Genomic DNA, 24,113 nt, shown 5'->3' with positions numbered 1-24,113 from the left:
CAACTATCCATTTACACATTGCCACATGTTTAATTTTAAGTGGTAATTAAAATAAAACAATTGTCACATTTTAAATGGAAATTTGTGCCACTCATCAGGATGCAGTACTGGCAGGAGACTTTCCACCGAAGTTTTTCTCCTTCCATTTAATCTCTCTCCATATGTTTAAGTGTGCATTCATGGCCAAAAAAAAAAAAGTGTGCATTAAATATTGGTCAATATTTAAGTGGGTCCCATATGTTATTTGGGATGGGTCCAAATTGGATGAGAAATTGAATATTTAATTCCTAGGCCGAAATTGGTGTAACTAGGCCTAGGAACATTTGCTCTTAGATGTGTTTGGGCTTAGGCTCACCGTTAAGGAGAAACCCTTCTACTATTAGTCCAATTTAGTCGTGGTGGGGCCCGCAATGGAGTATTCTGAAGCCCAACCCACAATGGATTATTCAATTTGGCCCAAGACACGCATAAATAGGACCTCAGAGAGGTTCAATAATTAATCTTTCACACAATATTTTCAAAACTCATGCATATAGAAGGAACGGAAGCCAATTTGTAGATAATATGTTCTTCTAAAATAGAACATTTTGATGATTATTGTAAAATTATATATGTCACAAGCTCGAGGCCGGCCGGGCAACTAGAAACTCTAACCACTTTATGTTGATAAATTGGAACTGGAAAATCAGCTTCCATACTATATATGGCGGTGAGATTAATATATAATTTCTTGGACTTTGCCTCTAACCCAAATGTCTTTCGTCCCCTTATAAACAACAATTCCAATGTGGAATTTCCATTGTATGTTGATTGCTGAGCTAAAACACACCTCACATTTCACAAAGAAAGCACATGATTTTATTTCATGCTTTAAGATGGTATAAGAATAGGGTCCGTTAGATTGTAGGGTCCGACAACTAAATTAAAAACTATATATACCACATTGAAAAAATTGAAATCTTATAGGGGGAATTGAAATGACACTAAACCTGGGATGTGTATTTTGTAATATTTAGCCCTATAAAATTAAAAGCGATTTGTTCATACACAATATTGTGCTATTAATAAGAGAAAATTTCTATTAATAATATTTAGCCCTATAAGATAAAAGCGATTTGTTCATACACAACATTGTACTAGAAAATTTGTTCATACCATGTTTCACACCTAATTAAGTAAATATTATTTCATTTTGTCCTAATTATTTCACACTTGAGATAAGTTCCATAAGATTATATATATAAATATTATTTATAGACCGGCCATATTAATATTTTCTAATACCAGAGCCAAACGTTGTTAGTTGACCTCAAATCTTTATTTGGGGGTAAATAGAGCAACTTGTTCTTAAATATGATGATATAGCTCATGATCATTCATCATCGTGCTATTATTAAGCATTATACATAAACAATCTAGTCTATCATGTAATGGATTATTAATTTAAGGTTTAAATACAAAAATGGTCTACGAACTTTACAATTAATCTCAATTTGATTCATTAACTATAAAAAGTGTCAATTTGGTCCACGAACTTTTCAAGTTGTACCAAAACAGTACAAATATTAACTTCCATTGAAAAATTTAATGAAAACTGGTCATGTGCACAGCAAGTGACCACATTTTCAAAGATATTTTAGTCCGTTCATCACATTTTCATGTGACCAATTCCGTTAATTTTCGGTTGGAAGTTAACGTTTGTACTGCTTTGATATAATTTGAAAAATTTGTGGACCAAATTGACACTTTTTATAGTTAATGGACCAAATTGAAATTCACTGTAAAGTTCGTAGACTATTTTTGTATTTAACCCTTAATTCAAAGTGGGCAAAAGACCCGCCTAGTCAACATATAAAATTAAAAGCGATTTATTCGTATTGTGCTATTAATAAGAGAAAATTTCTACCGGTTTTCTAATAATATTACTGGAAAGCTATGTAACTTGGACTTTGCTTAATTAGTGATGAGCTCAAGCATTTGCTTAGTACTTGACATAAGAATTTCCAAAGCTGGAAATTGCATTTTTAAGATGATTATTATTAACATTTAAGGCAATTTTTTAGCAAAATAACTTTAACTATACCATGTTAATTTCACACTTGAAGATTCTGATTTCATTAATTTTGTCCTAATTATGTAAATATTATTTCACACTTGAGAAGATGAGATAAGTTCCATAAGATTATATAAATATTATTTATTAACTGACCATATTAATATCTGAGCCCATGTGAACGGGAGTGAGCCCACAACATGGACGCCCCAAACGTTGTTAGTTGACCTCAAATCTACAGCAACTTGTTCCCTCTTTTATTTGGGGGTAAATAGAGCAACTTGTTCTTAAATATGATGATATATATATAGGTCATGATCATTCATCATCCTGCTATTATTAAGCATTATAAAAAATATAGTCTCAGCTGTAATGGATTATTAATTCAAACTGGAGAAAGACCCGCGTAGTCAACATATAAAATTAAAAGCGATTTGTTCGTACACAATCTTAGAGAAAATTTCTACTGGTTTTCTAATGATATTACTGGAAAGTTATGTAACTTTGACTTTTCTTAATTAGTGATGAGCTCAAGCATTTGCTTAGTACTTGACATAAGAGTTTCCAAAGCTGGAAATTGCATTTTTAAGATGATTATTATTAATTAAGGCAAAATTTTAGCAAAATAACTTTAATTATACTCTGTTTCACACTTGAAGATTTCAATTTTATTTTGTCTTAATTAATGACTATAATTTATTGTCAATTAATTTTGAGATGAATGCCTAAATTCTTTCACTTAGTTGACCTTTCTTCTAAAGAAACTTGTTCCTTTTTTTAGCAATTGGGTGTAAATAAAGCAATTTATTCCAAAATATATCTGATATAGCTCATGATCACTGTGCTATTACTAATGGAAATTTCAAAATCTAGTCTAAGCTGTAATTAATGGATTATTAATTTAATTTAAACTAGCGAAAGACCCGCATCGTCAACATATAAAATTGAAAGCAAGGAACCCCGGGGATTTTGGACGGGAGTTGATATATATATATATAAGAGCCCTATGAAGTCAACAAAAAAAAAAAAAAAAAAGAAAAAAAAAAACTCGATCTCAGTGATCTGATCAGTTCACCCGTTCTTCTAAAGCGACTTGTTGGTTTTTTTGGTAAATTAAAGCAACTTGTTCGTACACATCATTGTGCTATTAATAAGAGAAAATTTCTACTTGTATATCTACCATAGGAGCAAACCATCAGCTGGATTGAGCTTTTCTAATCAAGTCAGCTACCAAAGGCAAAACAAGCTTGGTCTTCTTATACGTAGCAGGTGCGAATTTGATCATTTCCATTTCTGTCTTTCTCTTTTCTCAATTCATAATCTTTCGAAAGCCTTGGTTGTATCCGGCCTTTTCCATTGTTATATATATATGTTTGCACAACGTACCATTTTCTTGAGGCTTTTATGTTTAATTATTATGTTCCATGGCAGTTGGAAATTGGATTATTTAAGCAAAGAATCCTAGTGCCTTCTGTCTTTTTTCTTCTTTACATACTCATGTCGATCAGCTAGCTTCATTCTTGGCCCCCAAAAGCGAAAATTTGTCCCTACAAAAAAAATCCTTTTTCCGTCGGTAAAATTAGGAGTGGGCATGGTACGGTATGAGACGGTACGGTATGGGACGGTATGAGCCTCATATCGATACCATATCGAAATTTTTATTCGGTATGGTATCGATATATTATGGACATTTTTAAAATTGATACTATACCGTACCAGTGTTCTATGAATTCGGTATGGTTCGGTATGGTTTCGGTATGTGCCAACATTTTAAACTTTTTTTTTTTTTTCAAAAAACAACATTTAACAACCAAAAAGACATATTGTCAATTCCTTGCACTTTTATTCTTACATATTAATTATCAATCCTTTGCTAGTAATTGTCTAACTCTAACCTAATATTCTTACATATTAGGTTAGTTAACTTTTTTGCCCAAATATCGCTTGGGAGTGAGGAATACTAGAATAGGGGATTGAGAATTCGCTGTGGGCAAGTTTACTACAGTCTATAGACTTGCCTAAATAGCCATTAATATGACGACACTTAATTAAAAAAATTAAATAATTAAATAATTGTTGGAATATTAGTAATGAAATATTTATTAATTGTGGTGCCAGGAAGCATCTATCATCGTCATTGGGGGAAAATGGATGGACACAATGCTGATCCTTTAGTAACTTCGATGAGAGATGCGTTTGAAAACTTGTTTCCCCTGTCCTCTTCATGTTGTATCTACAGAGTTCCAAAGCGACTACGTCTTGTAAGCGAAAAGGCCTACACACCTCAGAAAGTCTCCATAGGTCCACTTCACCATGGCAAGGAAGGCTTAAAAGCCATGGAAGAGTACAAAAAGAGGTACCTACAAGATTTTTTAGTTGATCGGACCACGCTAAGCTTGGAGGAATGTATAAAAATGATAAGGGAAAAAGAAAAGAAATTGCGCGGTTGTTATGCAGAGACCCTTGAGTGTAGCCGTGATGAATTTGTAAGAATCATTCTAGTGGATGCCGCCTTCATCATTGAGGTCTTATTTAGGTTTCGTTTTCGTGCTGAATTGGGAGATTACTTGACAGATAAGAATGACCGCATATTTAACAAACCATGTATGTTACAGGACGTATGGCCTGACATGCGGATGCTTGAAAATCAGCTGCCATTCTTCATTCTTAAGGATCTTTTTGACCCTGACAAAATTAAATTCCCTCCAAACATTACTGGGAGTCAGAGGCCTTCAATAATTGATCTTTCTCACCATTTCTTCAAAAGTCAAATGCATATAGAGGTAATGGAAGACACTTTGGATAAGATACGCTCTTCTCACGTACAAGTAGAACATTTTGTTGATTTTTGTAGAAAATTATATCCAGTGCCCCCGTCTCCAAAGGAACTCAAAACAGTAACCTCATGCCCCAGCATGACCGAGCTACACCGGGCAGGAGTCACGTTTAAGGCAGGACCGAGCAAAAATATATTTGACATACAATTCAGTAAAGGGGTTCTCAAAATTCCAAAAATAACAATAAGTGATCAAACAGAGGTTACAATCACAAATCTCCTTGTCTTTGAACATAGCCAATGCAAAGACGAAGAGAAATACATAAATGATTATTTTGTGGTCTTGAATGGCCTTGTGAAAACCCCAGAGGATGTGGCTTTGCTTGTTAAGTATGAAATTTTTGAAAATAAGCTACGTGACGACAGCAAGGGGTGTGCTCTGATTAAGAACCTTGCCGATGGGGTCGACGACTCCAAGTGCTACTATTTTCAAGATCAATGTGAAAAACTGAACAAGTACTGCAAAATGCCCTGCCACAAATTGAAGGGAAATTTGATAAAACATTTTTTCCACACACCTTGGGCAACTAAAGAAATCATTGCAGCTATTATTTTGCTCATACTCACATTCATACAGGCGGGGTGCTCTCTTTACTCTGTCTTTACTGAGCAGCATCAGTAAGTTTCTCCTTGGCCACTCATATGATCAGTACTACCAAGCCTTATAATTAACTAGGCTTTCTCTTCTGACAATATCTACCTGTAATCTCATATCTGTCTTTTTTTTTTTTTTTTTCCGGTTAATTATTCACCAGGTTCTAGGAGGAAGCTACACTTTGCTCTGGCTGGGAAAACATTTTTTCATGCTTAGATTATCGTTGCGAGCCTTATTGAAATCCTTGAAGTGTTATGGATGTGCGAAACGTCATTTCAATCCCTTGTGTTGTTCTAGCAGTAAGCTAGTTTTGGATGCTTTTGTGTTGTTTAAATTTGTAATTTGCTTTTTATTTGTGAAAAAGATTGAACCTTGGGACCTTAACGACATTATTGAGATAAATACATCTAATTGGCTCAAATTTGTAAGTCAAACTGTTTCTCTCACAAAAAAATGTTACTAATTAAGTGCTTGTTTTATTTGTTTGTATGTGCGTGCAGTTGTAAACTTCATATTTATTTGTTAATGTGAGACTATATATTATAAGTGAATCCTCCATATTCTTCCATAAATCTCTCTCCAGCTTGAGAGGTAATTGCCACCAACTCGATCTGACCTTTAACTTTGATACTAACTTGTTATGACAACTGAAGAATATAATTAATATATTCGGAAGAAAATATGACATCTCAGTTTAACTACAAATAAACTACAAGGAATATTTTTGCGATACAACAAATTTGTCTAAGTTGGATAGGATTTTTTTTTTTTATTACAAGAGAGGGTTTGAATCCGAATATGTAGGAAGGAAATTATTGTCTTCGACCAACTAGGCCAGCCTCATTTCACCTACGTTGGATAGGATAAGAAGATTGAACATTCACTACCAATATCATAACTCGAACCCTGATAGGCTGATTTGTGCTCCTCTTTGGTCTTCTCATCATTGTACTCTTGCACCATTTGGTGTACCTCTTTTGCCAAAATTTGTCGGAAATATGGTCTTTGAGAATTAAATATTGGTCAATATTTAAGTGGGTCCCATATGTTATTTGAGGTGGGTCCAAATTGAATATTTAATTGCTAGGCCTAAATTGGTGTAACTAGGCCTGGGAACATTTGGTCCTAGATGTGTTTGGGCTTAGGCCCACCGATAAGGAGAAAACCTTCTACTATTACTCCAATTTAGTCATGGTGGGGCCCGCAAAGGATTATTCTTTTTGTTGGTAAACCGGGGGCCGAAGCCCAACCCGCAAAGGATTATTCTTTTTGTTGGTAAACCGGGGGCCGAAGCCCAACCCGCAATGGATTATTCAATGGGGGGGGCTATTCAGACCACCCAAAAATGCTGAGTTCACCACCCCATTGATTTTTTACCCATTTTTGCCCATTTTGCCCTTGCATAAAAAAAAAACTCACCCCTCCAATTTGGCCGGCCACCCCTCCCAGCTCTCCCCGCCGCCGGCGGCGAGGAGGGCTGGGAGGGGTGGCCGGCCAAATTGGAGGGTGAGTTTTTTTTTTTATGCAGGGGCAAAATGGGCAAAAATTGGTAAAAAATCAATGGGGTGGTGAACTCAGCATTTTTGGGTGGTTTGAATAGCCCCCCCCCCCCCCCCTTATTCAATATGGCCCAAGAGACACATAAATAGGAGTATAGGACATGAGAGAGGCTTTCAATAATTATATCTTCAGTTAATTTAGAAGTAGGTCCAAGTTTGAAGGATCATTCAAATTAAAACGAAATTTAGATTTGTACTTAAATCTAATTTTTAAGGCTAAGGTCCAAAAAATGATTGTTTTGTTAAATTTTGACTCATATTATCTCTTAAAATTAAGCTAATTAATATGAATTAATTTTAAAAATTATGAAAGATAATATTTGTTAGGATATTTTTAATTTTTACATTGTTTAATTAAAACATTCATGATTATCTAGTTTTTATGTTTTATAATTTAAAATAATAAAAGATAATATATGTTTAACTTATACAAATATAAAAAAAATGCATTAACCTACACAATCGAAAATAATCAAACAAGTAAGAAAAAAAGTATATATAAGTACATTTCAATTACCTAGGTTTATATATATAGGTACATTTCAATTGTATAGTCTGTATATATATATACCAACCCAGTCTGTATGTATATATATAATGTATTTTTAGTCCCTGTGTTTTACCCTGCAATCAATTTTGGTCCTTGTGTTTTCAAAATTGCCAATTTGGTCTCTATGTTTATGTTTGCAAACAATTTTAGTCCACCACCACCAATTGTGGCGGCGGATTTGTAGTGGATTTCACCTATTATGCCCAATAGAGAGAGAGCGAGAGAGAGAGAGAGAGAGAGAGAGAGAGAGAGAGAGAGAAAGCTGATGGGGGAGAGAGGGATGGAGGAAGGGTGAGGATGGTGGTGGTGTGTTGTTGTCAGTGGTGGAAGGGAATATAGGGATGATTTTGGTGGTGGTGGATTGAAATTGCTTGCAAACATAAACACATGGACCAAATTGGCAATTTTGAAAACACAAGAACAAAAATTGATTACAAGGTAAAACACAGGGACTAAAAATGCATTTTTCCCTAAAACACAGGGACTAAGAATGTCTTAGGGTATCTTAAGTCGTTCCTCTAGGCACTTCAAGTCGTTCCTTAAAAATTTCAGTTTGTAGCTCAAGGCATTTTAAGCGTTTATAACTTTGATACAATAAATATTGTACCTAATGATAACAGATGAAGAATCAAAAAACAGATGCGGCACCTTTTTCTCTTAGCAATCGCCCAACAAACAGTACAAAGAAGAAGAAAAACCACGTACACTCTTACAGCCGACTCTCTCTTTGGTCTCTTATCTATTCCCTCTCTTACACACTGAAGCAAAAAGCTTCTTTTGTCTTGATAAGTTGCTGCCAACAGTACCCTAATGGGTCCCATGTACGCCCACATAAAAGACATCAAATGGGCTTGTAAATTAAGCCACAACCCATAAGCCCAAATTGAGATATAAATCAACACATAACAATTTAGGCCGCACAAATATACTTATTATATGGTCTAAATCCAAACTTACTTCAATCGTTGGATTCCAGCCTAAAATATATTTTAACCAATGAAAAAATATTGGTTCAAAAGTATACATAAAAGCAGTAAAGCACAAGGATCGACTTATGTGATATATGATCGAAAGTTGTCCACCAACTTTGAAAGGTATATTGAAAGTTGACCACCAACCAATAAATTATGAGGGTTTTCAGTAGCCGTCTACCTCACACCCACAGTATCAAAACTCACAGTCGTCCTAACATACTTTGTAATTTCTTGGGATATGAAATTAATTACATTATTAATTATCTCTAATTAAAGTATGATGTCAAGGTTGTTATAGAAGAGCAAAGGCTGCAAAGCTAGGCCCATTCCAGTGCAAAGCTTCTTCGTAGCTCTTCGATCATCTGGTACTATGATTTGGCAGATGAAAATGATTGCATATATATGTAAAAGACCAAATATGATATATGATCTATGGTCTGACATGTTGTTGCTTGAAAATCAGCTGCCATCTTCATTGTTGAGGATCTGTTTGACCCAGCAGAAAGATTTCCAGTCCCTTCTAATTCTAACAGTTCTGAGAGACTTTCAATAATTGGTCTTTCTCACCATTTTTTCAAATATTATCTTATAAAGGATACAGTGGGAACGGAAGAAAGTTTGAAGACAATGCAGAGCTCTAATCAAATAATTGGACTTTCAATAATTGGTCTTTCTCACCACTATTGTAATCAAAATCTCGAGAGAAATGCAGAGCTCTAATCACATCCAGCATGACAGAGCTACACCAAGCAGGAGTTAAGTTTAAGGTGAGATCAAAGGAAAGCTTTTTTGACATACGATTCATCAATGGGATTCTTGAAATTCCAAAATTGCAAATATGGGATCAAACAGAGTTTACAATCAGAAATATGGTTGCCTTCGAACAATGTCATGGCAATTTCATGGACAACTACTTAAGTGATTACGTTGTCATTATGGATATTTTTGTGAACACTCCAAAGGATGTGGAGTTGCTTATTGAGTATGGAATTGTAGAAAATTTTCTAGGCGACAACAGTAAGTTGTCTACTATGATTAACAAACTTTGCAATGGGGTTATGGTGTCTGATAACTTCTATTATACTACTCTCTGTGAAGACTTGAACAAGCACTGCAGATCGATCGACATGGTACAAATGGAGGGCAAATCTGAGACAAAATTATTTCAACACACCATGGGCAACTATCTCCGTCAGTGCAGCTGCTTTTCTCGTCATACGCACTCTCATACAAATAGTATGCTCCATCATCTCTGTTACTTAAGCATCAACCACAGTAAGTCTCTCTTTCGTCGTATGCTCCACTCATCCTTTTCCCTCACCCTGGAGGTAAAGGTCTAGTCTTTGAGAGAGTAATATGTATTAGGAGACTCAGGTTTCCTTAAAGTGAGTGTAATAGAGATTTGAACAAAAATAAAAAAGTCTGTATTTAGAATAGCATGGGGTGTGCCATTGATCGAAAGTGCATGTGCATGTAGGATCGATGATACCAAAGTATTGTAGAGTAATTGAAATGGAGTGCTCGTCACATTTACAGGGTGCAAGTAGTAGAGTGGCTGATGGTCTTTCTATAATGAGTTTCTCTTTGGATTTGAATTTCTATTTCACTGATTTTTGTGAAAAGCTGAATGCATAATTCAGAGTCCCCTGGCACAAGTGGAAGGCAAGCTTGAAACAAGACTATTTCAGCACTCCATGGGCTGGCCTGTCTATTATTGTAGCGGCTGTACTAGTTGTGCTCACTTCCATTCAAACAGTGTGCTCTATAATGGCTTTGTAGGTTCCATTGCTTCAGTTTGATGTTTATGGATTTCAGATATTTTGCTCATGTTTCATGTTTGTCTAAAAGATAAAGAAGAGTGATATTGTTTTTGTGCTCTATAATCATGTTTGTCCTTTTCATTTCTTATTTTTCTTCATGGAATCTAATCGTTGCTTTTAGTAAGCTTGTCCCACATTTGTTTTCGGGCAAAAACAATATACCTTCCTCAACACCCCATCATTAACAAAAATCACTACACAGTCAACTAGGCAAAACAGAACAAGATAACTAGGTGGACCTGTATGAGACCTCAACATAGTTTCTTTGTATTCTTCGTAAATGTTGTAGACTTATTTTATTAACCTTAATACTAATGTATTTTATTGTAACTAAATCTTATAAATAGGCACCTAATATGTTGGAAGAAAAATGTACAGTAATAAGGGCCCCATTTTTAAATTCCGCACAAGGCCCCGTAAATCTTAGGAACAGCCCTGGTCCAATATTTGGGTGAGATTGGCCAAGTGAACCTCTTTGGGTATGGAGTTTTTTCTCAAAATGCCTCGTTGCTATTAGTACTCTCACAACTTATATTTTGTTGATCCACATCCATACCTTATATTGTAGCCACACAACTCCAACATGTGAATGGAGAATGACCCAGTAGCCACTATAGTTAGCTGTGGGGCCTTTCATGAATATAATTTCACATGCAACAAAGCAAGATAGACTAAGAAGGTACAAACCTGCATTAGAAGAATGGTTGTAAGGGACCGTCGACAACACTTTTTTGAATGAATTTTGAGCATTCAACAAGATATTCTGAAGGCATTGTGTGTTGCGCAGAGGTCCATAATTGCCAAATTGTTTAATTGGATTAAATTTTTCATGGTTTGGCATTTTCTGATGTTTATTAATTAATTTTTAGTCGCAGCATCTTAGAATGTTCATAATAAAAGTTGTTGATTGCGGTGCAAGTAATCATCACCAAGTGTTACTGCTATATGGTTTTGAGGAAATGAGAATGCCTCTGTTGATATGCATGATTTTGACTCTACACGTTTAAAATAATGAAAGACAAAGCCCTACCTACACAACTGAAGAAACTACTCCACCGCTTTACTTCAATCAAGGATCATAATCAACTGAGAATGTAAATGAACACCGCAAAAATAGAGAGATAAAGGGCAAAAGTGAAAAACAGAGAATAACAGAGGATAACAGAGAAAACAGAGAAAAAAAAATTGTAAAAACAGAAGAAAGAGAGAGACTTGGAAACTAGTGGGTGACTTGTTCTGTTGATGCCGAAATGTGGTCGGCTAGGAACAGTAGAGTAGATTCACTTTTGAATGTAAACTTGTTGTGGCCAAGCTTCTATTTGGCAACAATGGTACTGCACAAGGAAGAGTAGAGTCACCGGAAGGCACCGGTGTGGTACCGGCATCTTGATTTTGTGTCCCTTCTTCCTTCACTTTGAGATATTTTGTGCATGTGATTTTGTGTCCCTTCTTCCTTCACTTTGAGATATTTTGTGCATGTCTTTCCAGTGCTGGTAGAGAGCCACGTCTCCCCTGTTCTTGATAGTACTGGTACTAAGCTCTAGTTTTTCAATGTGGGACATTGCTCCACATTACTCTCAATACGCCCCCGCACGTGTGGCAAGATTTTTGAGCCTTACACGTGAACAAATTGTATTGGGTGACGTGGGAGCACGTGTGGCCGTTGGGCCTTACACGCGGATAACCAAGCTCTGATACCATGATAGAATTAGAGCATCCAACCCAAAACCAATTGGCAATGGGTGGAGAGGCCCATGACTTATAAGCACATATACTAAGCTCTAGTTTTCCGATGTGGGACATTGCTCCACATTACTCTCAACAGTTCTCACTTCTCATCACCAATGTGAGGGGTACGACACGTGGTAGCCAGGTATTGGTTGGGTAGGCTGATCGGTGGGATTGGGTATAAACAGCACCAATTTATTATTTCTATATAACCCTCATTTCTGATAGGATGAGAAGGCAGATTAATGTGGTGTTTCATCTACCAAATAAAGAAGTGATTGCTCTCTGAAACAAACTTGTTCATCTACAGCAGGTACATAACACTTGTCTCCTTTGCTCCCCTCATCTTTGCATTTAATTCAACTGGGTTGTACTACTATACTCTTGTTTACTGCTTATATGCTTTTAAACTTGCTTCTTTTAGCTTGAAGGTGCTATATAGTTTTGTTGTTTCGGTGTTTGGGGTTAATTTTCAATTATGGAATAAGAGGGTGTGTGTGTGTATATGTTATTGTAATCTTGACTTTTTCATAAGGATTTACTTGACTAGTAGGAATATTTAATAATAAGTACATTAGAATTTTCCAACATTGGCTGACCAACAGACTTTTCTATGAATTTGAAGCATTCCACAAGAATTCAAAAGTCATCAGGTATGGGATGTAATTAAGACTTTTAAATAAGTGGTAAGGTCTTTGTGTGTTTGCTCATAGATCAGTTCTATATGTTTGGATTTTCCCAACCATCAGCAGGAAAATGGAAGCAGGCAGCAACCAAGCTGCATATGACATAGAAAATCCGTATATCGCACCAGTAACTTTGATGAAAAAGCAGTTGGATAACTTGTCTCCCCTGTCCTCAGACTGTTCCATCTACATAGTTCCTGAGAGACTACGACTTCTAAGTGAAAATGCATATGCGCCTCGGATAGTCTCTTTAGGTCCATTTCACCATGGAAAGGAAGGCTTAAAATCCATGGAAGGGCACAAAAGGAGGTACCTACAAGATTTTCTACGTCGGTCCAAAGTAAGCTTGGAGGATTATGTAAAGAAAATAAAGGAGTGCGAAGCAAGGCTGCGCAGTTGCTATGCAAAATCCATTGAGTTTAGCAGTGATGAATTTGTATTAATTATTTTGGTGGATGCCGCATTCCTCATTGAGCTCTTGTTGAAGTTCAATTTCCCTGAATTGCGAGATGGAAGTGATCGCATGTTTAATAAACCATGGATGTTGCAGGATGTATGGCCAGACATGCAATTGATTGAAAATCAGTTGCCCTTCTTCATTCTTGAGGAACTTTTTAACCCAGAAGAAGTTATAGGCTCTTCTAAGAGTAATGGTACTGATCAGGGGCTTTCAATAATTAATCTCTCTCACAAATTCATCAAATCTTTAATGCATATAGAGGGAATGGAAGACAATTTGATGAGAACATCTAAAGTAGATCATTTTGTTGATCTTATAAGAAGTTTATGTCTACCATCTGATCCACAAGAAGCTGGAGAACAACTGAAGGCTCTAACCACACCCAGCGTCACAGAACTACACCGGGATGGAGTCAAGTTGAGGGTGGGATCAACCAACAACTTATTCAACATACGATTCACTGATGGGTTTTTGGAAATTCCAAAACTAATAATAAGTGTTGATACATGGCTTACAATTAAAAATCTGCTTGCCTTCGAACAATGCCAATTCATTCAGAAATATGTGAATGATTATGTTTTCATCATAAAATGTTTAGCGAGCACACCACAGGATGTGAGGTTGCTTGTACAATACGGAATTGTTGAAAACAGGCTAGGTAACAGCACTGAGGGGTGTGGTCTGATCAAGAACCTTGCTGATGGGGTTATTATGAACCCGAGTGACTTCTATTTTGCTACTCTTTGTGAAGACCTGAAGAAGTACTGCAGAAAGCCCTGGCACAAATGGAAGGGAAGTTTGATAAAACATTTTTTCAATTCACCTTGGGCAACTAAAGAGATCATTGCAGTTGTTATTTTCCTTACAATCAGTATCGCACAGATGGTGTTGTCTATTATCAATTTTAGTAGAGGTTAATTTTGCATCAATAGTAAGTTTGTATCCAGATCCATATTTAATTACTAAGGCTTTAGCTACAACTAAGGCTTTTGTAACTAGATCAGGACTAAATATAATAATAACATTTGTTACAAGGTTTCTTCCTGTAACTAAAGAATCTGTGACTAAAAGTTCCTTTTCTTGTAGTACTGTTTACTCTAGCCTATCCTTATCCTTACATAATCCCAGGCCCCCTCTTCATCAGATCACGACACGCACTGCACACTGCTTTAGTGTGTGTGATAGAATTTGACCGTTTTGAGATTAAAAATTTTCAAATTTTGGAGTTGCTCACGCATAGCCTTATGACCAAGTTATTGCTAGCAATTTCAGGCCACAAAATATGCATTGTTGGAGCTGAATGAATGCTATTGTACTACAGAGTTCCATGGCACTACACTAGTGGAAGGTTTGACTTAGAAGCAATATAATTAGCAGTCCTTTCTATTATTGTAGCTTCTGTAGTACCCCACATTCACTTTCTATTATTATTGTTGAAAGATTCCACTAAGATAATATTGTTGATAGAATAGTTGATCGATCTATACTTTTATAGGATTACATAACTTAGGTCTTTGCAATGATTTGCCCTTTTCCCACGAGCGGCAAGTATAATTATTACGAACTAATCATTGTAATTTCTTTGCAGGTTATTACAAGGTGTGCCCAATGATGTTTAGATATTTATATGAATTATATATGCTAAAGAGACTGGTCGAAGAGTTCTTCCAAAATAGAATATTTTGTTGATTTTAATAAGATATTTATATGAATTATATATGCTAAAGAGACTGGTCGAAGAGTTCTTCCAAAATAGAATCTTTTGTTGATTTTAATAAGATATTTATATGAATTATATATGCTAAAGAGACTGGTCGAAGAGTTCTTCCAAAATAGAATCTTTTGTTGATTTTAATAAGATATTTATATGAATTATCTATGCCAAAGAAAAAGTGAAAAACAGATAATAAAAAAAGGAAAAGTAAAAGGGAGAAAGAGTTGACTTAATGAATCACTGATGCAATTTATTATTTCTATATATATAATCCTGTTATCATGCATCAACCAAAAGGAGTAATTACTCTCTGATATCTACTTGAAAATCCGTAGCAAATTTTCTTATCTGTGGCATGTTCATATACACTCTTCTCCTTTGCTCTCTCAACCATTTACTTGAGGGGTGTACTACCAAACAATACACTTGTTTACTGCATGCTTACATTCTCAGTGCTTTTGCTTCTTTTAAGCTTGAAGATGCATATGAGTCAACCCTTTTTGTTCACTTTAGAATTCAGGGCCTATAGTTTAATGAATTTAGCTAATCTGGTACCTCTATTAATGTTATTAAGTTATAGATCTTGATCTCTTTGGATAAATTAATTAGTAATGAACAATGCTTAATTAGTATAGTACTACAAGTCTATTATCATTGTCAATGTGAATTTAATTAATTAGCATGTGTCGCACTGCTGGTTTTGTAAACCAAAATGCACAAAACTGCATTGGAATCTTCCAAGAATGATTGTAAGGGACCGTCAACAAGATATTCTAAAGGCATTGTGTGTTGCGCAGAGGTCAATAATTGCCATATTGTTTAATTGGATTAAATTATTAGTCGAAGCATCTTAGAATGTTCATAATAAAAGTTGGTGATTGCGGTGCAAGTAATCATCACCAACTGTTAGGGGTTTGAGGAAATGAGAATATATGCCTCTTTAATATGCATGATTTTGGCTGTATACGTTGGTAGGCCACTGTTGTTGCATAAAAATAAAAACCACGTAGAAAGTTCTCGAAACTGACACCCAACTGAACTTTAATACCGCAAAAAAACAAAAACACATTAAATAAATCTGAATAATGATTAATGAAAGACAAAGCTACCTACACAACTTGCACAATTGAAGAGTAAACTAGTGCTGCAGAGTGCAAAGCACAGAACCCAACATCATTTAGAAACTACTCAAGGATCTCAATCAACTGAGAATGTAATTGAACACAACAGCAAAATAGAGAGAGAAAAGGCAAAAGTGAAAAACAGAGAATAACAGAGGATAACAGAGGAAAAAAACTGTAAAAAACAGAAGAAAGAGAGACTTGAAAACTAGTGGCTGACTGGTCGAGTTGATGCTGAAACCTGGTCGCTTTTGTAAGGTTTCTTGATGTTTTGATTGGAAACTTAATTGGAGTGGCCAAGCTTCTATTTGGCAACAATGGTACCTGCACAAGGAAGAGTAGAGTCATCGAAAGGCACCGGTGTTGTACCTTCTATTTGTCCTCCTTTTCTAGTCAAAGTATGCATGGAAAAGATATTTTGTGCATGTCTTTCCAGTGCTGGTAGAGAGCCACGTCACCCCTGTCTGTCCTCATCACCAATTGTGAGGGGTTAACACGTGGTAGCCAGGTATTAGTTGGGTAGGCTGACTTGTGGGATTGGTTATAAAGAGGGCCAATTATTATTTCTATATAACCCTCTTTCTCATAGGATGAGAAGGCAGATCAATGTGGTGTTTCATCTACTAAATAAAGGAGTGATTGCTCTCTGAAATCTACAAGAAACGCTATAGCAAACTTGCTTATCTATACAGGTACATAACACTTGTCTCATTTCCTCCCCTCACCTTTGCATTTAATTGAACTGGGTTGTACTACTGTACTCTTGTTTACTGCTTGTATTATCATTGTTTTTAAACTTGCTTCTTTTAGCTTGAAGGTGCTGTATAGTTTTGTTGTATCGGTGTTTGGGGTTAATTTTCAATTATGGAATAAGAGGGTGTATGTGTATATATATGTTGGGCGGATCCCTGACATTTTATTTTTGACACAAATTTTTAATAAGGTACACTCTATATAGGATTTCAAAGATCCGAATCGTCTATTTTTTAGGTCTCCATTAATGATCATTTTTACAAAAAATTAGGTAAGTTAAAAATCATTAACCTTCAAAAATTAAATAATTAACAAAATAAACACTTGAAATGTTGACCATTTAATCTTATATGATAAATGATAAAAAAATATGTTGTTCTCACATGTGTTATTGTAATCATGACTTTTTCATACGGATTCACTTGACTAGTAGGAATATTTAATAATAAGTACATTAGAATTTTCCAACATTGGCTGACCAACAGACTTTTCTATGAATTTGAAGCATTCCACAAGAATTCAAAAGTCATTAATTAAGAGTTTTAAATTAAGTGTTAAGGTCTTTGTGTGTTTGCTCATAGATGAGTTCTATATGTTTGGATTTTCTCAACCATCAGCAGGAAAATGGAAGCAGGCAGCAACCAAGCTGCACATGACATAGAAAATCCGTACATCCCACCAGTAACTTTGATGAAAAAGCAGTTGGATAACTTGTCTCCCCTGTCCTCAGACTGTTCCATCTACATAGTTCCTGAGAGACTACGACTTCTAAGTGAAAATGCATACGCGCCTCGGATAGTCTCTTTAGGTCCATTTCACCATGGAAAGGCAGGCTTAAGATCCATGGAAGAACACAAAAGGAGGTACCTACAAGATTTTCTATGTCGGTCCAAAGTAAGTTTGGAGGATTATGTAAAGAAAATAAAGCACTGTGAAGCAAGGCTTCGCAATTGCTATGCAAAATCCATTGAGTTTAGCAGTGATGAATTTGTATTAATTATTTTGGTGGATGCCGCGTTCATCATTGAGCTCTTGTTGAAGTACAATCTCCCTGAATTGCGAGATGGAAGCGATCGCATGTTTAACAAACCATGGATGTTACAGGATGTATGGCCAGACATGCAATTGATTGAAAATCAGGTGCCCTACTTCATTCTTGAGGAACTTTTTGACCCAGAAGAAGTTGTAGTCTCTTCTAAGAGTAATGGTACTGATCAGGGGCTTTCAATAATTAATCTCTCTCACACATTCATCAAGTCTTTAATGCATATAGAGGGATTGGAAGGCAATTTGAAGAAAACATCTAAAGTAGATCATTTTGTTGATCTTATAAGAAGTTTATGTCTACCAGCTGATCCACAAGAAGCTGGAGAGCAACTGAAAGTTCTAATCACACCCAGCGTCACAGAGCTACACCGGGATGGAGTCAAGTTGAGGGTGGGATCAACCAACAACTTATTCAACATACGATTCACTGATGGGTTTTTGGAAATTCCAAAACTAATAATAAGTGTTGAAACATGGCTTACAATAAAAAATCTTCTTGCCTTCGAACAATGCCAATGCATTCAGAAATATGTGAATGATTATGTTTTCATCATAAAATGTTTAGCGACCACACCAAAGGATGTGAGGTTGCTTGTACAATACGGAATTGTTGAAAACAGGCTAGGTAACAGCACTGAGGGATGTAGTCTGATCAAGAACCTTGCTGATGGGGTTATTATGAACCCGAGTGACTTCTATTTTGCTACTCTTTGTGAAGACCTGAAGAAGTACTGCAGAAAGCCCTGGCACAAATGGAAAGGAAGTTTGATAAAACATTTTTTCAACTCACCTTGGGCAACTAAAGAGATCATTGCAGTTGTTATTTTCCTCACAATCAGTATCGCACAATTGGTGTTGTCTATTATCAATTTTAGTAGAGGTTAATTAAGCATCAACAGTAAGTATGTGACAGCATGTGACTAAATATAACATTAGTTATAAGGTTTCTTCCTGTACCTGTGACCAAAAGTTCCTTATTTTTGTACAAGTAAGATATTTAAATGACATGTAAGATATTTCGCCGATATTTCGGCAAAGTCGGCAAGCTCTCGGAGAGATTGGCAAACTATCGGAGAAATGGGCGAGCTATCGGCAATTTGTGTCCCTTTCTAGTAGACATCGCTCTCTCTCGATCTCTCTCTGTGTCTTTTACTCTGTTGCGTGTCTTCATCTGCTGTTTGTAATTGTGGGCAAGGTTAATAATGTGGGTAGTGGGCTGGTATATTGGCTAGTGAGTTGTTTGTAATTGTGGGTGGGTTAATAATGTGGGTCAGTATAATTAGGTTATGAGTAATAGATTTACTTTAATAGGGTTTTTAATGTAATATGTTAGTGGGTTAATATGGTGAGGTAGCCCTATTTAAGAATTTCTGGCTTAATAAGTACTGAGTTTGGTGATATGGGTTATGTTATGTAGGTTAATCAATGGGTTATGTTATTTGAGTATTATATTTAGATATTTTATACTTTATTCTCCTGCATATCATATATTTATCATACAAGTAATTTATGAAATTTATTTGTTTACTACATGAATTCATGATTGATTCACTATTTTTTAGAGTTTCATTAAAAAATTATATGTTTTCATTGACTTACACCAATATTTTTTGATATCAATATATCCATAAATTTGAAAACTGATATTTAAGAAATTTCTGATATTTTCAATATTGTGTGATAGAATTTGACTGTTTTGAGATTACAAATTTTTAAGGGAAAATTTTGAAGTTGATGAGGCATAGCATTATGACCAAGTTATTCCTAGCAATTTCAGGCCACACAAAATATGCATGGTTGCAGTTAAATGAATACTATTGTACTACAGAGTTCCATGGCACTACACTAGTGGATCGGTTTGACTTTGAAGCAATGTAATTAGCAGTCCTTTCTATTATTGTACCACATTCACGTTCTATTATTATTGTTGAAAGATTCCACTAGGATAATATTGTTGATAGAATAGTTGATCTATACTTTGTAGGATTACATAACTTAGGTCTTTGCAAATTATTTTGCCCTTTTCCCACGAGTGGCAAGTATAATTATTACAAAGTAATCATTGTAATTTCTCTGCAGGTTATTGCAAGGAGTACGGTGTCGGTGTACCCAATGATGTTTAATAAGATATTTATATGAATTATATATGCCAAAGAGACTGGTACATCGAAGAGTTCTTCCAAAATAGAACATTTTGTTGATTTTAATAAGATATTTATATGAATTATATATGCCACAGAAATTACCAGCTGCAGGGCAACTTGAAACTATAACCATACCCAGCATGACAGAGCTACACCGAGCTGAGTCAAGGTTAAGGTGAGACAAACCAAAAACTTATTTGACAATTCACTGATGGGAGTTTGCAAATTCCAAAATTAAAAATAAGTAAAGAAACTGATCTTACAATCAGAAATCTCCTTGCCTTTGAGCAATGCCATTGCATTGAGAATTATATAAGTGATTATGTTTTTCTCATGGATCGTTTTGCGAACACCCTTGGCACAGATAAATTGTCTCAAATTTTCCTTCCATCTTGGACAGTTATTTCTGTCATTGCAGCTGTTGTTCTCCTCATACTCACTCTCATACTTTTTATGATAAGCTGAACAAGTATTGCAGAACACCTTGGCACAGATATATGGAAGGCAAATTTGAGACAAAGTCCCCAGGAACAAGTGGAAGGCAAGCCTGAAACAAGATTATTTCAGCACTCCATGGGTTGACACCAAAGTAAAGCACCTTCCACTTATTATATCTCAATCAATCATCCAAAAGGGATAAAATTAAAAGAGTGAACCACAACTCCCTAAATAATAGAAGCATGTTCAGAAGACTACAGTCAGCTCAAGCATAATTTGAACATTGAAAACAGTACGTAATATTTTTCGATAATTAGTTTGGTTACTTAATCAATTAACGATTTCTCTCATTTTTCTTCGTGGAATATAATCACTACGTACAATTTGAGTACACTCAGTGGCTCATCTGGCTCTTTACAAACATACATACCTTCTCCAACACCCTCAGATCGATACTTGTAGCTACTATAATTGATGTGGGGCCATGGGACCTTCCATGAATACGATTCACATCACAAGGCTTGACTTAGTGATCACTTGCTGTTGCAATGATATTTGGCAAAAGTATCTTTGGAAAAATTGACAGACAGAAAAGGCAAAGTGAAAAACAGAGAAAAGTTAAAGATTAAAAACAAAGAAAGAGGGAGAAAAGCTTGACTAGGTGACTTTCTGGTGCGGTAATATTTTATATATAAACCTCCTTTTAGGCGTTTTATCTACCAAATTAAGGAGTAACAGCTCTCTAAAAACTAAAAAATCCATAGCAAATTTGTTTATCTGTAGCAGGTACAAACACTCACTTCCTTTGCTCTCAACCTTTGAATTCCTTTAACTGGATTATGCTCTTCTTTACTGGCACTGCTTACATTCTTTCCACTCTGGTTGCTTAGATTAATTTGCATCTTCATGATGATGTTGTTGTGTCCTAATTGGTTTCTTCTCTTGGTGTTGTACTGTTTGAGTTCTCTGCAGATTCTTATGGTTCTTTTTTTAGGGCCTCTTTTGTTTTGCTTCTGTAGCTTGTCGGTTTTGGCTTAGTAATTAGCCAAGTGTTCTCAGGCTTGGGTTCTCTTTGTTCTCATTACCTTTGTTTTGCTGTTAGGCTTATGTGCCTACTATTTGTTTCTTTGGTCTGTTGTTTTATCTGTAGTCCTGAACAATTATTTATTCACCAAAAAAATTTTGCTTCATTCATTAAGCTTGAAGAGTTTAAGGTGCATAGTTTAGGAGTGCTTCTCTCATCGGCACTCGGGTCATCCACACATATCCAAACTGGATCCTATACAGGAATCCTTTATATCAATACTATATAAGAAGCTTTTCGTGCATAAAGAATTCTCATATAAGATCATGTCCGAACAATATTTCTGTATAAGATTGGCATAAAGGATTCCCGCATAGGATTCGGTCTAGACCAGGTGTGGATGCATGGTGGATGCCAGAATCCTTGCATAATTTAGTACGTAGAATCTGTTGTTGGTTATTTTTAGTTTGTGGCATAATATGTAGTGAGTTTGAACTTTGGCCAATAGCTAGATCAAGTTTCCATCTTTTCATTTCTTTGTACTTTTGGTTTGTGATCATTTGTATAATTAGCATGCATTTATCATAAACTAGTAATACTATTGCAATCTGCAATAGCTACTTGTCTGGACATGACCATGAAATGCTTGCTTGCAGGCTGTGTAGATCATACTTAGCATAATATGGATATGGAAGGGTCACAAACACAAAATCTGAAAAGTAAGGGTATGAAAGGGTTACAAACACAAAATCTGCAGCGTAAGTTGGAGGGGCTTTCTCCCATATCCTCTAACTGTTGTATCTACAAGATTCCCAAGCAGCTACGTGATGGGAAGAAGAAGCTACACACCTCAGGTGGTCTCACTTGGTCCTCTTCACCATGGTGGAGAAGGCCTAAAAGCCATGGAAGAGCATTAAATGCGGTACGTGAAGGACTTTTTTCGGAGTGGACCAAGGTAAGCATGGAGGACTGCTTCACATCTCTGAAGGGATGGAAAGCTAGAATTCGTGCTTGTTATGCAGTAACCATTGAACATGATGAACATAAGCTTGTGGAAATGATTCTGGTAGATGGAATTTTTATCTTGGAGGTCCTGCTGATGAAAGCTGAAGAACCAAAGGAAGATGATCGTAATTTTGGAAAACCATGGATGTATAGGGAGATAATATATGACATGTTGATGCTTGAAAATCAGATCATATGGTGAAATTTCGAAGAAACTTACTCAGCATCCTAGAATACAACATTCTGTTGATTTGTACTAAAATGTCATCTACCTTCACTTTATGAGCAGAAACCCCCAAAATGACTACACACTTTAAGCATACCAAGCGCGACAGAATTACACAAGGCTGGAGTCAAGTTCGTGCTGGTGGAAGACAAAAACTTCTTTGACATTCAATTTCACAATGGGGTTCTGAAAATTCCACGCCTACAAATACGCGGTTCAACAGAAGTTTTCTTTCGGAATCTTATTGCATATGAGCAGTGTGAGTTCTCTGATCATTACATCAATGATTACGTATTCATCATCGACATCCTGGTTGACAGTGCCAAGGATGTGGAATTACTTGTTGACAAAGGAATCCTTGAATCTAAGCTATCTGATAGGGAAGAAGTGGCGAAATATATCAACTCCCTTAACTTGGGGCCTGTATTGTTCAGTGAACGTTTCTAATTTTACAGATCTTTGTGAAAAGCTGAATGAGTACTACATATTCCCCTGGCACAACTGGAAGGCAAGCCTGAAACATGACTATTTCAGTACTCCTTGCATGGGCTGTCCTCTCTTTTGTTGCAGCAGCTACTCTACTAGTACTCACTTTCATGCAAACAGTCTGCTCTATAATCTATTAATTTGTAGCTTCTAGTGCATTAAATTGATGTAATTTATGGATTTTCAATATATATGGGTGCTCTTGTGTTGAGTATTAGTCCCACACTGGATGGACAAAAAGTCTAAAGATAAAGAAGAGTGATTGTGTTGTGTTATCTAATTGTGTTGTATTAGTCCCACAAACATGTTCATGTATGTGGTCTTTTTCATGTGCACAACAAACCACGATTCAACAAAATAAATAAACAAGGAAAAAATATGGTGCACACGAGATTTACCAGGTTCGGCAAATTTCCGGCAGGCTAAGAGAAAGAAGCGGCAACAAGCTAGCTTCCTTCACTTGAAGATTTTGGCTCCTAAAAGCTGTAATCAAATTTGTCTTCAAAGCCATTATTGAATGCTTTGCTGTAAGATAAGCTAAACATATACATTGTAGCTTTCCATTCCTTCCCAGTGAAGGAGTTGGACAACACAAAACCAAGACCAAATTGGTTTCATAATAAATGGGCCCATAATAAATAAATCCTCATTTAATGCAACTGCATTTTTTTCACTTATTGCTAGTATAATTTCTACAAACAACTAAACTAACTTAAATACCACAAAACAAACACATGAAAACATTAATCATCTGAATACTAAAAGACAAACAACTGAAGAATAAAACAGTGCTGCAAAGTGCAAAGCACAGAACCCAACATCATCTAGAAACCACTCCGCCACTGTAACTCAAGGATCTCAATCAACTGAAATGTAATTTAACATTGCAATGAG

At 35.8% G+C, this 24,113-nt stretch overlaps 3 protein-coding genes and 2 pseudogenes across 5 annotated transcripts; all 5 read left to right on the top strand.

The window, feature by feature from the left end:
• Nucleotides 1–4,200: 4,200 nt before the first annotated feature.
• On the top strand, nt 4,201–5,908 carry LOC147279128 (UPF0481 protein At3g47200-like). The gene has a single exon (XM_086250429.1). The coding sequence runs from the start codon at nt 4,201–4,203 to the stop codon at nt 5,509–5,511; it is 1,311 nt and encodes a 436-aa protein (XP_086106555.1). The 3' UTR covers nt 5,512–5,908.
• A 3,077-nt stretch (nt 5,909–8,985) lies between these two features.
• Nucleotides 8,986–9,830, top strand: LOC147279127 (UPF0481 protein At3g47200-like; annotated as a pseudogene).
• Nucleotides 9,831–12,387: 2,557 nt separating this feature from the next.
• LOC147279126 (UPF0481 protein At3g47200-like) lies at nt 12,388–14,318 on the top strand. Its single transcript, XM_086252696.1, has 2 exons — nt 12,388–12,428; nt 12,741–14,318. Exon 2 carries the CDS (start codon nt 12,872–12,874, stop codon nt 14,177–14,179), a length of 1,308 nt encoding a protein of 435 aa, XP_086108822.1. The 5' UTR covers nt 12,388–12,428; nt 12,741–12,871; the 3' UTR covers nt 14,180–14,318.
• Nucleotides 14,319–16,693: 2,375 nt separating this feature from the next.
• On the top strand, nt 16,694–19,263 carry LOC147279125 (UPF0481 protein At3g47200-like). Of its 2 annotated transcripts, none has more exons than XM_086252693.1 (2): nt 16,694–16,788; nt 17,470–19,263. In XM_086252693.1, exon 2 carries the CDS (start codon nt 17,474–17,476, stop codon nt 18,779–18,781), a length of 1,308 nt encoding a protein of 435 aa, XP_086108819.1. In that variant the 5' UTR covers nt 16,694–16,788; nt 17,470–17,473; the 3' UTR covers nt 18,782–19,263. The 2 variants fall into 2 exon arrangements, with proteins under 2 accessions (XP_086108819.1, XP_086108820.1); XM_086252694.1 differs by having other exon boundaries at nt 16,711–16,788; nt 17,467–19,263.
• Nucleotides 19,264–21,097: 1,834 nt separating this feature from the next.
• On the top strand, nt 21,098–23,494 carry LOC147279124 (UPF0481 protein At3g47200-like; annotated as a pseudogene). The gene is made up of 2 exons (XR_015123502.1): nt 21,098–21,264; nt 22,159–23,494. The product of XR_015123502.1 is annotated as a UPF0481 protein At3g47200-like (transcript).
• Nucleotides 23,495–24,113: the final 619 nt, after the last annotated feature.

Source organism: Dryas octopetala, chromosome 7, assembly GCF_963921425.1.
Source record: "Dryas octopetala chromosome 7, drDryOcto1.1, whole genome shotgun sequence".
NCBI classification, from domain to species: domain Eukaryota; kingdom Viridiplantae; phylum Streptophyta; class Magnoliopsida; order Rosales; family Rosaceae; genus Dryas; species Dryas octopetala.
This window is presented reverse-complemented; position numbering and strand designations above follow the sequence as displayed.

What these genes read in the sequence shown, in the direction of transcription:
- LOC147279128 (XM_086250429.1), top strand. Translation starts at nt 4,201, where the DNA reads ATGGATGGACACAATGCTGATCCTTTAGTAACTTCGATGAGAGATGCG.
- LOC147279126 (XM_086252696.1), top strand. Translation starts at nt 12,872, where the DNA reads ATGGAAGCAGGCAGCAACCAAGCTGCATATGACATAGAAAATCCGTAT.
- LOC147279125 (XM_086252693.1), top strand. Translation starts at nt 17,474, where the DNA reads ATGGAAGCAGGCAGCAACCAAGCTGCACATGACATAGAAAATCCGTAC.